At 37.4% G+C, this 19,235-nt stretch overlaps 1 protein-coding gene across 4 annotated transcripts in view; it reads right to left on the bottom strand.

The window, feature by feature from the left end:
- LOC150088979 (uncharacterized) overlaps positions 1-15,517 on the bottom strand; it is a 129,743-nt gene extending 114,226 nt beyond the window's left edge. For all 4 annotated transcript variants that reach the window (XM_090369740.1, XM_090369742.1, XM_090369743.1 and 1 more), the window contains exon 1: positions 15,424-15,517. In XM_090369740.1, coding sequence (XP_090225866.1) covers positions 15,424-15,436 — 13 coding nt within the window. In that variant the 5' untranslated portion in view covers positions 15,437-15,517. The remainder of the gene's footprint in view (positions 1-15,423) is intronic.
- Positions 15,518-19,235: the final 3,718 nt, after the last annotated feature.

The following is a 19,235-nucleotide window of genomic DNA, read 5'->3' as shown; positions in this document are numbered from 1 at the left end:
AATGCTCTACTATAAAACAGACCGGTACACAACTACACAAAATGTACAAAGCAAAATCAGTCGCTAGTTGCACATTGGCATATGATGCAAAAAAGCAAATTTACACAGCATCAGTAACAAATAAACAAAAAAAAAAAAAAAAAAAAACCAACTTCCATTTCACCTATCCATTCCCCTCCAATTCTTTGTCTAGTTCTTCCTTCAGCATTGAGCTTGCTCAAACCATTAAAAGCCTTAAGCACCTCAATCAGATCACCCCACAGGTGCCTACTCCCTAGGTGGTGAAAATTGCAGAACTAAAGCCTTTCTTGGTAAGAGCACCTTTCTGTTCTACTCGCCAATCTCACTGCCCCTTTCTGTACTCATGCCAGCAGCTCTACATACTAACTAAAATGAGGCCTCCAGACCTTTATGCAGTAATCAAGATATGGCCCAACAATTGCCTTACACAATGGGATAATCATCACCTTATCCCTGCTAGAAAAATCCCTGTATGTCATTCACAAAACATGAGCTGTCCTTGCAGAGTGTCTGCACTACTCAGCACTTCATATCTGACTGCAAAATTGTCCCAGGTCTTTTTAACTTTACACTAACCTGAGTGTAGTACCGCACAGTTGGTATGCTACTATGGGGTTAATGCCATATGCAGTACTTTGCATTTGTCAATGTTAAACTTCTGTTGCCAATTCTCAGCACATCTGCCTAACTAAGATACTGTTGCAATAGCATACTCATTACCACCATTAATCACCCTACTAACCTTTGTATCTGCAAACTTGGACATTAAGGCAGATATGCCTTCATCAATATCTTTTATAAATACAGAAAACAACACCGAACCATGAGAAACTCCACAAAGAACGATGTCCACTAATAACCACTCACTGTCTCCTCCCACTCAACCATCCCTTTATCCATAGCAGCAACCTGCCCTTAATGCCACAATTTGTATAGCAGTCTTTATGTGCAATAGTATCAAAAGCTTTCCTGAAATCCAAGTATATGATATTAAAATAATTTTTTTCCATCCAATTCCTTTGTGGCCGCATTAAAATATCTAAATTTGTCAAACAAGATTTCCCCCTAACAAACCCGTGCTGTCTGAAAAATAACTGAAGTCTTATTATTATTATAATTAGCCATATGGTGCAAGGAAGCCTGACGCTTTTGCTGCACCAGCCAAAAAAAAAAAAAAGTTACCCCTGAGAGAGAGTCAGAAATAGAACAGAATCACCAAGAAAGAGAAGAATGATGACATCCAGCTCGACCCTGGGTGTGCCAAGCCAATACTCACTAGATGTGAACCCATGTACTGATGATCCTGCATTATTTCTTTAGCTAGTGACTCCATTATTATCTCTGGAACAGAAATTAAACTACAAGGGCTGTAATTACTTGTGTCACCCTTATGAACACCCTTTGTGAATTGGGGATATATTTTCCACATCTCCAGTCTGCATGGATCTCCCCTGAATCCAAGGAAGTCCTCACAATTATGGCTAAGGGTCTGCTTACTTCCACTTTCCTCTCAGTTATTTTACAAAATCATTTATCTCCATCTTAGAGTATGATAAACTTCTGGCCTCCACTTCCTTAAAGAATTCTTCATGTGTGAATTTAGATGCAAAATACTCATTCGATTCGTCAACAACCGGAGCAGGATCATCAATAACCAAACCAATGACATCAAGTGGACCAATTTGATTCCTCTAGAGTTTACATAAGTAAAAAAAAGCTTTGTTTTTATTCAAATCCTTTTTCAAAGATTTCTCATAATCTGCCTTCAATTGCCTAACTTTGTGACTAAATTACAGACTAGCTTATATCTACCATAGGCTTCTATATTACCTGATAATTAATATGCATTCCATGCATTTTATTTTTCTGCCATTAGTCTCTGTTCATCAGACATCCATTTAGGCCTAAACCTTGAATGGCATTTCTTAGTTGGTATGAAAAGCCCAGTAGCTTCTATGATTATTTCCTTAAATGCTTCCCATTTAAGAATTGGCTGATGGTAATCATCATCTGTTGATCCCACTGTATAGAAATTAAAAACTGAAACTGCTGTGGCCACCTATACCTTTGATGACATTTACATCTTCAAGTAAGTACATCATCAATAGACTGTGATCACTGCCACCTAGTGGTTACTGTATCTGCAGACTCTTAATGTACAAATAATCACCACTGATAATCAGATCAAGAGTATTACATTTGGTCACCTCTAACATGTGGCTGTAGAAAGCAGTCATCCAATAAATCCAAACTGTACGACTGACCAACCCACAAGTTCCAGTCAATATCTGGGAAGTTAAAATCCCACACTATAAGACATTCTGGTTTACTGGCCTATTTTTCTGTACAGTTGTTTGTTGTATTCTCCAGTCATTAAGCCTATTATAACACTCCTACTCTCAATTTTTGCTTTCCCAGTGCTTATGTCACCACACTGATTCAACATTGCACTGGCCACCCATGTAAACTGGATGCACTGCCTTAGAGCATAACCAACATTGGTTATGCTCTAAGTTGTTTATGCCTTAGAGCATAAACAATGTCACCTTTTGTACTCTTAAAAGATATCTGCATTGTCATCAACTTTTGTCCCTGGCAGATGTACCCTGGTCCTATTCCACCTAACCTTTTTGCACGATATATGTCCAAGTTCAGGAACAAATCAGGATGTTACACAATCACTTCAATTGCAGATTTGCAAAACACGATAAAGTAAAAAGGTGACATATAAAACAAAGTACTAATTACAATAAATGGCATATTTTCTATATACAGTGGAACCCCGCTTTACAATATCAATCAGTTCTGGAGACACCATCGTAAAAATATCATGTGAACCTAATAACACTTTTTTTTTGGTAATTTGTTCCAAGACCTCGGAAGTTGAAATTTTCACTATATAACTAAGCTATTTATCTCTAGATGATAGGTATAGCTTAGCTTAATTTTTCAGCACTCACCTCATAGTAATTCGCTTAGCTGGTGGAAAGTTTTACCACATACATAGTGCTTATGAGATTCTAATAACTTACGAGGATTATAAATTTAAAAACTAAGTTATGGGCTTTAAAAATTTTCCTAAGAAAGGAAAGTGCACCTTTCATTCTATGGTTGTCTAATTAAAATAAATTAAATGAAGAAAGATAAAAGCTAATAGCCGCACACGAGCAACTTTCGAAATCATCTTCAGTTAGCTGTAGTGGGGAGGGAAGAGTGCGTGCGAGTGTGTTATATATGGGTTGAGTTCCCGGAATGCATTTCAGTGCACGTGGAAACTTAATTCATGCTAAATTCCAAATAGGGGAGAATTTAGCATGTATTAAGTTTCCACGTGCACTGAAATGCTTTCCGGGAACTCAACCCATATATAACACACTCACGCGTGCGCTCTTCCCTCCCCACTACAGCTAACTGAAGATGATTTCGAAAGTTGCTCGTGTGCGGCTATTAGCTTTTATCTTTCTTCATTTAATTTATTTTAATTAGACAACCATAGAATGAAAGGTGCACTTTCCTTTCTTAGGAAAATTTTTAAAGCCCATAACTTAGTTTTTAAATTTATAATCCCCGTAAGTTATTAGAATCTCCTAACCACTATGTATGTGGTAAAACTTTCCACCAATTAAGCGGATTACTATGAGGCGAGTGCTGAAAAATTAAGCTAAGCTATACCTACGATCTAGTCATTACATCACAGCACATAAGGACTCCTTAAAATATCAAGAGGCTATTTATCTCTTTAAAAGGTAATTTTCATAATGGAAATTGTACATATTGATTAAAACTAATATACCGATTAAAGCACAACACAAAAGATCACTTCAACTATGGGATGCAAAAACAAAACGTGGCCAACACCTTTACAAATGCTGCTATTGGCTGAGAGGAAGGAACACACCCAATCGAAGACAATCGTAAGCCCATCGTAAAGTGAAATTAGTATGCACCAGTCAACATGATTACTGGTTAGTAGAATCAGCTGCTTTATAAAATCAATTTCAAAAACCAATTCAAATTATTAAAATGCACTACACTTTCATTGGTATCATATGTTCAGTTATAAGAATCAATTTTTAACACCCTTGTGATATTTTTCTAAAGCACATCCCTGGAAGTCACTACCATAAAACAACCTGCAGTTTTCGGTTAATTGGGCTTTTCTGTTAGCACAATCTATTATAAACGGCAGTAAACTTGATCTTATCGCATTTGCAACAATACCAATATCTGGAATCCTGTGAGTTTTTAGGTTATGGTGAAATGTGTTTTCCCTTCCAACTTCAGATCATACAAAAAACAAATTTTCAGAATCTTCTCTTCATTCCTATTTTAAGCTCCGTATCTCACTTGGGCGTATTGTGTTAGTTGCAATTTGTGCATGCAGCCTATCTTCTTTACTGTTTTAAATTTTACAACAAAAAAGTCAACGAACAGAAATATCAATTAGTATGTACCCGTTACAGCATTAATTAAACCGTGCACAAAAGGATAAATTTATTTTTATTTTGCTAACCTGTGATAAATATTCTTCAGATTTTCAGGCATCATTTAATTTTGTTAAATTGGTAAGTAATACGGTGTAAATTTGTGCCTTATATCTTTACTTTCACAGCTCCCATATAATATTCCTATTTTCAAATGACTGATTGGATTCTCATAAAAGTAACATTATTCCTGATTACAATAAGCAGAATGCAGTGTAATAATAAATAATAAAAATCATTGGTCAAGATTCAGTAGCGGGTACAGCCAATGAGAATGAAGTGAATGAAGGCAGCCGGCTCCACCCAGTGGGCGGAGTCAATTACGTCCTCACGATCACAACTGAGCCACGAAGTGCGTGTCACACGTGTCGCAGTGCGTCACCCGATATTGACTGGAGCCTCCACATTGACAGGGGTCTGGGGGCAGAGCCCCCAGAAAAAAAAAAAAATTAAATTAATTTCGGCCATTGATTAAATTACTTTTTTTATTTTCTTAGTTCAACCCCACGGAAAGTGTCAGTGCGGGAATGTTAAAAATTAAATCAATGAAGGATGCAAGTGCTGTTACCCATACCTGTTATTTGTGTTTTGATATCACGTGGTTGCGGTTTAATCATCTGTCTTAATTACCATCGTAATTTAAAAGAAATAATATTTAATCGGCTGAATAATTCTGGGGGTGTGGGGGCTGGAGCCCCCACATTGACGGGGGTCTGGAGGCAGAGCCCCCAGAAAAAAAAATTAAAGTTATTTCTTTTTCTGAAAAATAAAGTGAAAGTTAAAGTGACGTGGCCACTTTCCTCCTCTTCTGAGCCTTCTCATTGGCTGATTAGTAATTCCTAATTACATTCTTAATTACCTTCGTAATTAAAAAAAAAAATCGCTTATCCGATTTTAAATGTGATTAAATTCCTTATTTATGAAATTCCGCTTAAACGGGGGTCTGGGGGCAGAGCCCCCAGAAAAAAAAATTAAATTAATTTTTAAATGTCGACTGATGAAAGTGACGTGGCCACTTTCCTCGTCTTCTGAGCCTTCTAATTGGCTGATTAGTAATTCCTAATTTCCCCAATTTCTGTGGTTCCTCGTGATTTTCTTTCTTGTTCAGCCACGTTGGGTGCAGGTGTGAATTGTAGGCATGTATTAATTTTTTATGTTAATATTAAAATATATTAATTTTTTAGGTATGTATTAATCTTTTCAGCTTTCCCAAATTTTCATTGTTAATGCTGGTGAAATCGGATAGTAAACAATATTTTTAAAAAAAAAATCATCATAACCATTTCTGTTGTTCACGTGCATCCACAATTCTCGCGAAATAGTCTTTTTTGCAATTCCCTGGCGAAATTTACGTTGTGCTGTATTTCCTGCGGTGAAAATTGTGGTGAAATCGGATAGTACGATTTTACGTTGTGCTGTTTTTTTACGTTGCGGCGAAATGTACGTTGTGCTGTATTACCTGCGGTCGAGAAAAGGGTTAGTTTTTGAAATTGTGGCGAAATCGGATAGTAAACAATATTTTTTTTAAAAAAAATATCATCATAACCATTTCTGTTGTTCACGTGCATCCGCAATTCTCGTTGTTAATGCTCGCGAAATAGTCTTTTTTGCAATTCCCTGGCGAATTTTACGTTGTGCTGCATTACCTGCGGTCGAAAAAAGGGTTAGTTTTTGAAATTGTTCAGTTTATTTGCCTTTCCTTTTAGCGAAATTTCGGTTTAAATTACACTTTCCCCTTTCCTTTTTAGCTCAATCAGACTTATTCCAATGTCACGTGACATTTCGCAAACTCGTAGAAACGTGTATTTTTGTATGTGGATTTTCCTGATTTTCGCATTTATCCTTTGTTTTCAGCCTCCACTTTCGTTGCTGTGCCACGTGCCATCTGCGTGTCACTTCGCCTCCGCCGGGCGAGGAGAGGAGGGGGAACGCAGTGAGTGGGTGGAGTCAAAACCCGTCAATCACTGCTTTTCCCCTTCATCTCCTCGCCGCCATTTTTGTTGGCCGTACCCGATATTGAATCTTTACCAAATCATTTAATATAACAATAAAAAACTAAATGCAGATGTCTTCTAGAGCATAAGATTTTTTTCACTGTGATCTACCCTTTTATTATTAATGGCCATATGGTGAAAGGAAGCTTAAGGCTTATGTTGCAACAGTCAAAATAAATAAATAAAATAACAACAATAATAATAAAAGAAAACGAAATAGACAACTTCTGTTATTAATCTAAAAAGTCATCATTCTAACCCCATCCATTTTAATTATTTTATTATATTTAATTTTATTGTTATAAAAAATTCAAAGGGATTTTATAAATGACTGAGATACACTGCTGTATTCAAATGCAAACAGTTTCATCTTCAGTTTGCAACAAAAAATAACAATTTCAATATAGATTCAAGTGTCACTGAAATATTACCAGATATCATCATTATCATTAGTGATGGGCATAACTGATTATGGCATTCTCATAATCAATTATATACAAATTTCAAATTACACAATTAAGAAATCAACAAGAAAATGAGGGGTGGAAGAGAGAGAGAGGGAAAAAAAAAAAAAAAAAAAAAAGATTCCATCCAATTTTTTCAATACTAAAAGTGTCATTACCAACACCTGGTCAATAATTCTGTCCAAAACTAAATACAGTATATCATTTGATTATGCCAATCGCCACACGATTTCATAGCATGTCTATATATACATAATTTTACAATCAACTAATTTGCGTCTTATCAATTATTTCAATAATTGAAATAATGAATTATTTAATCAATCGATTATGTCCATCACTAGTTGGCATAATTACAGATATTAAAAACAGACAAGCCAGAGTGAATGCACATCACCAATTTATTCTAATAAATCCCTTCAGTTAGCTTTTAATTACCTCTAGGTCATATTCTGTACTTACTGCAATATTATAATGGCATCTGAAACTGAGAAGTGATAAAAAAAAGGCTAATTTTACAACAAACTGCAAAATGATTATTAATAAAAAATACACATTTGTCTCTCCAGGTCTGCAACAACAAATCCAGCCATCTCAAACAAGAAAAACAATGAACAGAAAACAAGCCAATGGTGAAACCCTAGAGAACAACCTTTGCAGAAAGATTGCAGCCAGATACTGTAGACATGAGTACAAGTAATTGAGGGATGGAAGAGCACGTCTCTCCTAGAATGTCCACAAACATAAATTACTGATAACTATTTGTGTAGCATCCACTATCATCATTCTTGAAGACAGAAATTATACTCAGAAAACTTGTACAGGCATTGAATATTAGTTAGGAGCTGGTTGCCTTAATTACAAGGAAATTTCTCTATTAGTCATAATGCTTTTAATGTTCTGGACTTAAGTAATGCTTTAACGATTAAACTATGTACGCACGATAATTTCAAGAAAGCACAAAATCGAGAAACACAAACAAGGGGTGGGATGGCAAATCTGTGCATAACAAGCACACATGTCTAACTCAGTGAAATCACCTGACACCCAATACTCCTTGTCTACAAATCCACCGCACCCCAGTTCTGCATAAATAGTTTTGCTCTAAGCCAGAGGTTCCTAACCTTTCTCGGTTCACGGCACCCTTACTGTCCCAGTAATTTTTTCATGGCACCCCTAGGCCAAAAGAAATACCTAACAGTGTTTTTTTCGACCTTTTAATATATATATATAATAATTTTATTCTTTATATAGAGGTACTAAATAAGGATCACCACAAAATTAAGAGGTATATGAAAATATAAAATAATAGTATATAATTAAGGAACAATACATGAGTATCTAAAGTTTAAAATTGGGGCTGGAGACTGAGGACAGAGATATGGGCGGACGCAGTTCCCCTCCCCCATTGTGAACGCGATTGTAATTTTGGCCGATTAATTCTACCCCTCTGCTGTAGACCTAGAACAGTGGTTTTCAACCTTTTTTTTAATAACAGCACAGCTACTAATTTTCTGCCTGTTAGATCAGATTCTCTCTCTGTATATATATATATAACATTAAAAAATATATATATTATGTATAATAGTTATTACAATAATATAATTATAATATTACATTTCATAATACAAAGGGTACTAGGAAAGTTTTGCAATATGACACAACAATGAATCACAGGAAGCTGCTTGTTGCTGCATGTTGAGACATGTTCATACGTGCATAGTAGCCGCCGCGCCAAGTCGATGGGCTCAGTTATTCATTAGTAGTGAGAGTGTAAAGTGCTTGCGATGGCATCGTGGTCACGAAATGAGATAAGGACAGTTTTGCGGTATAATTTCGTGCGTGGTTTAACCATAGACCAGTGCTTAGAAGAAATGACTCTTGCACTAGATGATGATTGTCCACATCGTACAACGGTATTCAGGTGGTATAGAGAATTCCAAAGGGGAAATTTCACTCTGGAGGATTCTGAGAGGCCGGGAAGGCCACGAACGTCAGTTACGGAGGAAAACGTTACTGCTGTGAGGAAAATGCTTGACGAAAACAGGCGAGTGACCTACCAACAGATAGAGGATACTTTGGGCCTAAATGCACCAGCAATTCGTTCGATTCTGCAAGATCATTTGCACGTGAAGAAACTTTGTTCTCTCTGGGTGCCGCATCAACTGACTGAAGAGCAGATGACACGACGTGTGACTTGGTGCCCGGAGATGTTAAAAAAGTTTGATAAGGGACAATCTCGGTATGTGAACAACATCGTGACAGGTGACGAGACTTGGCTGTACTATTACGATCTGCCGACCAAGGCTCAAAACAAAGTTTGGGTCTTTGATGATGACGACACACCCGTAATTGTCAGAAAATCCCGATCTGTAAAGAAGAAAATGATAGCTGTATTTTTCAAATCGAGTGGAATTGTGGAACGTGTCGTTTTGGACATGCAGTAGACAGTCACAGCTAAGTGGTATACTGAACAATGCCTGCCTAAAGTCATTGGATCTATGAAGAACCTGCGGCCAAAGTCAAGAATGGACACCTGGTACCTCCATGACGATAATGCTGCAGCTCACCGCGCCAAAGCCTGCACCGAATATTTGAGCACGACAGGACTGAAACTTCTCGAGCACCCTCCCTACAGTTCAGACCTTGCTCCCTGCGACTTTGCACTGTTCCCGCATGTGAAAATGAAGCTAAAAGGGAGGCGGTTTTCCAGTGATGAGGACCTTCTACGGGCTTGGGACAACGAGTGTGCTTTACTCCCTAGTGAAACTTGGCAGAACTGGTTTAAAGATTGGTTTCGGAGGATGGAGAGGTGTATTGAATGTAGAGGAAATTACTTTGAAAAAATTAAATAAACAAAGCTGTATTGCAAAACTTTCCTAGTACCCTTTGTACAAATTATATATATACAGTATATAATAATTTTATTCTTTATATAGAGGTACTAAGTAAACATCAATTAGAGATCACCACAAAATTAAAAAGATACTGCACCTTTTTATGAAAAAAATTTTAAAAAACAAATAAGTTTAAGTAACTTAAATCCAAATTATGTGGCACCCCTGGAATGTTGTTGCAGACCCCGGTTGAAAACCACTGCTCTAAGCTCTTGTAATAACATTATAATGAATTCATGTTGGACAGGAACATGCCATGTAGAGGTTACTATGCTATAATTATGGCTGTTATATACTTGTTTGTATCTTTCTTATATACAATAGTTTAAAAAGCACTGGGCTAACTAGTTCTAAACAAAAATGTGCCTTGAGATCTGTCATTTAATCTGAAAGCTGCCATTTTTTCAGGGGCAGGATATAATCCAAGAAAACAAACGTCTATTTATAATCAAAATGGTTGAAGCCAGAGTTTACAACTTCATTATAACTACTTAATAGCACCTCCAATGTAGCAGTACAGCAACTAAGAATAGTTGTGCATTTTTTTAGCATACCAGCTCAACCTTGCAATTGGCAAATTTGCACCTGTACACATTATCCCAGGACATTTTTTCTCTGAAATATCATAAAAGTGAAAAAATTATGCAGATACAAGAGCTATATCCATTCCATGCTAACCTACTACATCCACACATGAGGAGTTATTAAGGTTTGAAAATGGCAGAAGGTTATCAAATTGTAGCAGGGTGCTTAATGATTTTGTAATAACTGAGAGCAAAGTGGAGGAGAAATTGTTGAAGTTAAACATAAGAAAGGCACCTGAGGTGGATGGGATCTATCCAGTTATATTAAAGGAGGCGGCAAAGCAACTAAGCAAACCCTTAGCCATAATTATGAGAGCATCCTTGGACTCAGGGGAGGTTCCCACACGGACTGGAGATGTGCAAATATATCCACAATTCACAAAGGGGGATCGAATGGCGACACGAGTAATTACAGACCAGTTAGTTTAACTTCTGTTCCAGGTAAAATAATGGAGTCACTGGTTAAAGATGCATTGCAGGATCATCTAGACAAGACTGCAGTAATAATTCAGACACAGCATGGTTTTGTTAAGGGAAAGTCTTGTCTGACAAATTTGATTGCGTATTATGATGTGGTTACAAAGGAACCGGAAGCAAAATATAATTTTGAAAGCTTCTGACACTGTTGCGCATGGAAGACTATTGTACAAATTGGAACAGAATGATATTAAGGTAAGTCGCTACAATGGATAAAAGGATGATTTTTTTTTTTTTTTTTGATTTGGTAGTTGTTGGCGCATCGGCTTCTGTGGCCATATTGCACCTCCCAAGGTTTTTGCAGTACTTTGATCCAAGCCCGAGGCGGGAATCGAACCCGCGACCTTTGGGTTGCCGGGCAGGTGGGAGAAGACAGAGGGTGGTAATTAATGGGTGCTGCTCTTCATGGACTAATGTTATTAGTGGAGTCCCACGGGGTTCGGTGTTGGGTCCACTGTTGTTTTGTATATTTATCAATGATATTGATGAAGGTATATCAGGCTTAGTGTCAAAGTTTCCAGATGATACAAAGGTTGGCAGGGTTGTTAATGACAGTAATGGCAGTGTGCTACAGCAACAGGATCTAGAAAATTTGGGCAGATGGGCTAAGAAGTGGCAACTGAAGTTTAACCTTGACAAATGCAAAGTACTGCATATGGGTAGAAGTAACCCCAGAGAAACGTACCAACTGTGTGGTACTACACTTAAAGTGGTAGAAAATGAAAGACCTGGGAGTAATTGTGCAGTCAGATATGAAGTTTTCTGAGCAATGCAGACAAGCTGCCAGGGCAGGTCATGGGGTTTTGTCAATGATATATAGCAATTTTGCTAGCAGGGAAAAGGAGGTGATTGTCCCTCTGTATAAGGCAATGGTCAGGCCACGCCTTGAATACTGCGTACAGGTCTGGAGGCCTCATTTTAGGAAGGATGTAGATTTGCTTGAGTGTGTACAAAGAAGGGCAACAAGATTGGTGAGGGGAAATAAAGGGATCCTGTTACCAAGAGAGGCTTAAGTTCTGCAAATTGCAGTGGCTGGAGACTAGGCACCTGCACGGTGATCTGAGTGAGGTGTATAAGGCTTTGAATGGGTTGAGCATGCTGAATTCTGATGGGATCCTTCCACTTGTTCAGATTACGAACCTAAGGGGGCATAAATTCAAATTAAGAAAAGACAGATGTAGAATAGATGTGCAGAAATTTGCCTTTAGCCAGCGGGTGGTTAATTGCCTGAACAAACTTCCATCTGTCGTTGTGGAGGTTGATAGGTTAAATAGATTTAAGGAGGAACTGGACGGGCATTTGAAGGGAATGGTGTGATTTTTTTTTTTTGGCTGATGCTGAAGCAAGTGAAGCTTATACACTTGCTTTCTTGCATCACATGCCACTACTACTACTATCCGTAAAAAACATTTTAAGGTAAGGCAACTAAAGATGGCACAATTTATACAGTATTCATTCTAATTTGACTAACAAATAAGTTTTTGAGTAATGATCTTGTTGGTCAGTTGCTAGAAAATATTGATACTTCAGAAATTGACTAATGAGAGAGCTTTATTAAGGGTGCATTTGTTGATTAGGACAAAAGTGAACAATCCCAGGGGCTTACACCTGGTGAGTATGGGCTGGGCACACACACACAGGGTCCTGAGCTGGATATCATTCTTCTCTTTTTTGTTGATTCCCATCTACTTCTGATTCTTGTTTTTTCTCTCTCTCTCTCTCTCTCTCACAGGGTAAATTTTTTTTTTTTTTTTTTTGGCTGATGCAGCAAAAGCCTCAGGCTTCCTTGTACCACATGGCTAATAATAATAAATAGACCATATTATATCAGGGGAGGTTAGGAAAAACCCAATGTAATTTGAAATTAGTATATGCAATTGTTTTCAAACCAAACAATATAGCAGCACTCTTCTATCAGGGTATCACCATTTTGATTATACCCTCAGACTTTCACGCTACATAAAATTTTAAACATTGCATTGCTTCCATTCCCACTAGAGCGAGAACCCATGGTTTGGAAAACACTGGGCTAAAAACCGTGATGAATGCAGTGCCTTGATAAAAATTTTCCCAGCTTGCTATCAAAAATGACAAACTTTTGAAGATTTAAAAATTAAACAACCTATTGAAAAATTGTGCTAGCCTTATTTTAATCTGCAGGCAGCCATTTAAAAATTCCCACATCTGGGGGCAGTGCTCCCAAAACCTCTTACATATTATATCCTAACTGCCCTCTTGAATGGCTTCTAGATTCCATTCAAAAGAGTTAGGTTAATTAATGACATCTCTAACAGTCTCTCTCTACTCTGTCTCATAGACATTGTTTCTGCTGCATGCCTTCTCTATAGATACATCCATGGGATTATAGAATTATTTTTGCTATATAACTAAGCTATTTATCTCTCTAAATAGTGATTTTCATAATGGAAATTGTACATATTGATTAAACCTAATATCGATTAAAGCACAACACAAAAAATCACTTCAACTATGGGATACAAAAACAAAACACGTGGCAAACACCTTTACAAATGCTGCTATTGGCTGAGAGGAAGGAAGACACCCAGTCGAAGACTGAATTGGCTTCTATAATCCCTGCTCTCTTTCACTGTTCAACTTCAAACCCAACTTTTCTTCTTCCTATTTATTCATTAAACTTTCATTTTCCAGGACAAGCTTCATATGTATTTCTTGAAAATTACAATCTACAGAAGTTCAAATCAACAAATTTCTTTCATCTTCTCAACTTCCAATCCATGCACAGTACTAAGTACTATAGGTACTAATACCTCTCGTGTTTGGAGTTTTCATTAAAAAAAAAAAAAAAAAAATCAAATTGTGGCGTAGTTATAAAACTGATTACAACACACATCCCTGCTTAATAGCACTTACCACTTTTAAGTTTTATAGTCCCGCAGTCAATGAAGTGCCATGCATTTTTTTAAAATGTCTACTGTTTGGTTTAAAATGCTTTCCTACTTATATCCATTTTTTTAAAGGTTCCAAGAAGGAATAAATCCAGACATAACCCTCCTCGGTTTTGTTTTTCGGAAAGGTATGAGACTAAATTCCACGAAAGATTTATGATACAGTTTGTTTACTTCTAGAAATGTCTCGAAGGTGTGTGTTCAATATAACAAGGGGATTCTTCCTCTTGCTCAGATTACGCACAAAGGGGCATAAATTCAAATTGCGGAAGGAGTTGTAGAACAGATTGTGTGGAAATTTGCCTTTACTCAGCAGGTGGCTGATTGCTGGAACAAACTTTTGGAGCAAATGGATGGGCGAAATGGAAAGATTTATTTTGGCTGATGCTGTATAAGCTTGCTTTCTTCCATCATATGCCTCTACTAATGCTAACATCAGTAAATTTTGTAATAAAAAAAAAACTTTTCATTCTTGTTAATAACACATGCAAAAAAAGGCTAGGGCTATAAAAATCAAATTTAGTACATTTAGTATGCAAGTTTTCATGAAACATACATTATTATCTGTCTGGAGACTAGGCACCTGCAAGGTGATCTGATTGAGGTTTAAACCTTGATGGTTTGAGCATGCTCAATGCAGATGGAATTCTTCCTTTTGCTCAGAATAATCGCCTGAGAGGGCATAAATTTAAATTGAGGAAAGACGGTTGTAGGGCAGATTTTTAGCCAGCGGGTGGTTGATTGGTGGAACAAACTTCCATCTGTCGTTGTAGAAACTGATAGCTTAAATAATGCAGAACTTGACAAACATTTGGAGCGAGTGGATGGGTGAAATAAGGGTGTTTTTTTTTTTTTTTTTGGCTGATGCAAGAAAGCTTGCTTTCGTGCATCAGCCAAAAAAAAAAAAAAAATCGACAATAAAAAATATTGAAAAACAGTCTCCTAATAAATCTCACGGTCTAGATTCAGTTAAGGGGGTACAGAGTCTCGTAGAAAACGCTTTGACAGGTATATCAATTAAATATTGAAAATCTGTACGTAAATACGCAGTTAACTTAGCGAAACATACTGTTAATATGGAATTATTATTATGGATTATCAATATCATTAATAGAAATCCTTTATTTTTGCTATATAAGTTACACCAGTTTACTTTTTAAATGAAACGTTTCCACAAAGATTTCAAAAAAAAAAAAAAAAAAAAACTATTCTCCATATGACGAGGCCAGACGGGCAATTCTTTCTTACTAAATAATGCTAAACAGCATAATAATCAAAATAAATATAAGTAACCAGCACTGATTGATTATATGTAAAAAAAAACCTAACTCCTAAACAAGTTACAAATCCAAATTAAAACAACAAGAATCAACCAGCCAAAATGGCGGGGAAGTAAGCGTCTCGTCACTAGTTAGAATTCTTTTGTTCATGTAGTCCGTTCATATAAAACTCAATGCAGGGATCAAGCTTTCTTATATATTTTAGCAGATACGCGTACAACACGTTACAAACGCGATTCTATATTACAATTGCAACAAAATCGGCCAGGTACACATAAATATTTAAAAAACTTACGTGAATCCGTCATTTTTACGAACGCCTCTTCCTTGTTTCCTATCCTAGACTAGCTGTAACTGGTTTACACTTACTCTTGTTCCCAATGGCAAATATTTTAAAACCATAAATGTCCTCGAAAGGAATTTCTTGTAAATGGCAGGCTAAAAATAAAGCCCAAACTAGCAGCCAGTATTTATGAATGCAATATTTTTATTTTTATTTTTGAACAATTCTGAAGTATAAAACAAATAAGAAATTGATTTTTGAAAGACAATCTTTCCGTACACACTTAGTCAAAGGCTTCTTGTAATTTGCTTTAGCAATGTTTTAAGAGATTTTATCAGCATTCTAACAAACAAAACAACATTAAAAAATATATATATCATAATCTTCTTTCAGAATTCCTCCTACTTTTGATTTGTGCAACTTCCACCTTCGAGTACACTATGGTTACAAAAATAAACAGTATAAACTGTTTTCTAGTTAACTCCATTTTTTTCTGAAAATATATGCCCTCTCTACCAGAACAGTGGATACTGCCTCTGATTTCCATACCGTTGGAAAAGATATGAAAAGGACCACATGGCATATTAGGCTGGTTAGGCAGCTTAATTTCCATGGACCTGGATATCGTGTAAGTGATCCGTGCTACGACCATAAATTATACAAAAGAGGAATTGAAAGCAGGGCAGAATTTATACGTGACGAGACGTTAAACCAAATCATATGAAGATACCTTTAAAATAGATAATTAGAAATGTTTATCTTCAAAAGAGGAAACAGGGATCCCACTGGTAGCACGGCACCAATCCATGGTGTATGCCTAAACCCGGCGAGAATTGCCTGATGAAAAATCGACCTTTCTGCGATGAGTGGGTAAAAAAAAAATATGTCATATTATGGTTTTCTAAGAACAACCCTAATCCACCCATGTGTATCAGGCCCATAAATTGCATGTGCCCTGGTCAATTTCCTTTGCTGGACAAAACCACCCGAGTTTATAAAAGGAAAAAAACCTTGCGATACTCACCTCAAAGAGGCGAACCCCACCATTGAATAAAAAACACACCATAAAAGTTCCTACCGACTTTAATATGATTCGAATGGATTTAGACGGGAGACAGTGATTATAACTACTGTGCTACCGGCGAGGACTAGAGATGAGAAGGTAAACGTTACAGCCCTCACTGGCAACAATGCACACATACGTGTATTTCACATTAGTTCTACTTCATAGTGGTACACTCTGATGGTCCAGAACTCTATAAAATAGCTAGGAATGAGATCAATGTTATTTTTGTGTAATGTGCGTTGTTGTTCAGTCGTTTCTGTGCACACTTTTGCAGAGGAGTAGCAATGAGAGAGAAGGTGACTGTTGACCCAGTACTCTTCCATGACTCGAGGAGGCAACCCAACTGTGAGTATACCGCTCACAAGCAAGTCGTGTCACATGTGCATGTACGTGACCCTCCATCAGCGCGACGCTAACATTAGAAATCAAGAGTCTCGTAATATTGAGAGAGAGAGAGAGAGACTACATTTCAATGATTCCAGGACATTCAAAATATTAATATAATAATTAAAATAAAATATTTGCACTGAATATAAAAAATGAACAGTGCAATACTGTAATAACCTGCGATAATAAGGGAACTAAAATATTCTATCCATTAGTAAGCACAAAGTGATCCTACTTCGAAAAAGGTCACCCGCACTCAGAATCATTCAATTTCAGATTATTCTCACCCCCTACAATCTAGAACGCTGGTTCCTAATATCAGTCTATACGATGAGGCAGGTCTCTATTATCTGGTACTGTCCCAACACGGGAACAAGACTACCCAGCAAAAGTAGTGTAAAATCAGAAAGTGCCAGGAAATCCAGTGTCACTGGTCATCGAAATCAATAGCTCCAGCTATAGAGGTCTACCCCTCAGACTACCTGAGGAACAACTAAAATCCTTTGGTGAAAAGCATAGAAAACAAAGATTATTAATGTTCGAAAAGTGAACAAAAAAATAATAACAGTAATTCTGAACAATATGAAATTAAGGACAGATATATGTAGATCAACATTAGCATTAGTAGAGGCACATGATGCAAGAAAGCAAGCTTAAATAGTATCTGCCAAAAAAAAAAAAAAAAAAAACCTCATTTCACCCATCCACTTGCTCTAAATGTTTGTCTAGCTCCGCCTTCAATCTATTTAAGTTATCAACTTCTACAACGACTGGCTACCCAGTGGCTAAAGACAAACATCCGCACATCTATTCTACAACTGTCTTTCCTCAATTTGAATTTATCCCCTCTCAGGCGATTATTCTGAGCAAAAAGAAGAAGAATCCCATCACCATTGAGCATACTCAAACCATTCAAGGCTTTATACACCTCGCAGGTGCCTAGTCTCCAGACACTGTAATTTGCAAAACTTAAGCCTTTCTTCGTAAGAGCAACCCTTTGTTCCATTCACTAATCTTGTTGTCCTTCTCTGTACTCGTTCCAGAAGCTCTACATCCTTCTTAAAATGAGGCCTCCAGACCTGGGTAGCACTCAAGGTGTGATCGTTGCCTTATACAAGGGGGCAATCACCTTCTTGTCCCTGTTAGTGTAGTGTTAGTGTGGGTTATATTTTTCGTGTTGTTCATCTGGTCTCTTAGCCTAGAGATTTTTGTTTTGACTTAACAAACCTGTAGTTTACCATCCAGAGTCACGAGGAGGTGGGACGGACAGTAAGGAATGTAATCATTCATGGGTCAAACACTGAGGTAGCCAAGGCTATAGGGAGAGAAGGCCCTTAAAAAAAGTGAAATTTGGGAAGGAGTAGTGGGTAGATAGGAAGTGGGGAATAAAGTAGTAGAAATATAGAAGGGGCAGTAGTGTAGGCGCCAACCTGATTGAAAGGAGAGACAGCAATGGATCCCCAGGACAGGATGCCCATCCTATTCCAGAGGTGGGAGTTGACAGTGGGGTGAACGACTAGGCAAGGGGAGGATGGAGGTACCCAGGATGGGGTGGGGGTTTTGGAGAGAGAGAACAACCAGCCCAGGTGGTAGGATTAAAATATCCTACGGAACCCGAAAGGAATCCCCATTTGGAGCTCCAGTAGGTGCTCTGTCCAACACTGTCCAGGGTTCAATCCCTAATGACCAGTGTCAGTATCCCACACCATGCTGGCTAAGAGGAGCTAAGGCATGGCTGGTATCTTCTTGGATGAGCATAGGGCCATCATTGGTCCACATGTCCATCTGTCTGTACAGTCAGGGGGGTGTAGGAGGGACACAGTTAATTTCAATCATTCACTTTCCTTTCATTCTGATTTTATGATTTTTTTTCACGCATCCATCTTCTTATAAACACCACAGGGGTATAATGAGTATGTAGTTTAAAATGCAGTAAAGGAAAAATACTTAATCTAACTGAATATAACTTTTCTTACTATACGTATAAAGATATGTGTCCTTTCACACAGTCCAGACGTATTTCCAGATTTACTCCAGCCATTTCCATTCACCATAACCAACAGTCATTCTCTTTTATCACAATATTTAGTCAATCTAATTCACCACAATACTCAGTCAATCTCATTCAGAGCAATATTCAGTCAATCTCATTCACCATAACACTTGCCCTCATTGGTAGCACAGTTGGTACGATCGCGTCCTCCACACACACACACACCCGATGAAAAAGATCTGAGTTCGAATCTCGTCGGAAGGAATTTTTATGGGTATTTGTCACGTGACTGAGTTAATAGTTCTCAGGAGAGGAGACCATGGTTTTTTCTCCCGGAAATTCGGGTTTTTACCTCCAGAAAACAGAAAATCAACCCCC

The sequence above is a fragment of the Mastigoproctus giganteus genome, chromosome 3, assembly GCF_048544385.1.
Source record: "Mastigoproctus giganteus isolate SK-2022 chromosome 3, ASM4854438v1, whole genome shotgun sequence".
NCBI classification, from domain to species: Eukaryota; Metazoa; Arthropoda; class Arachnida; order Uropygi; family Thelyphonidae; genus Mastigoproctus; species Mastigoproctus giganteus.
Note: the sequence above shows the minus strand (reverse complement) of the source record. Positions and strands in the feature narration are given on the sequence as shown.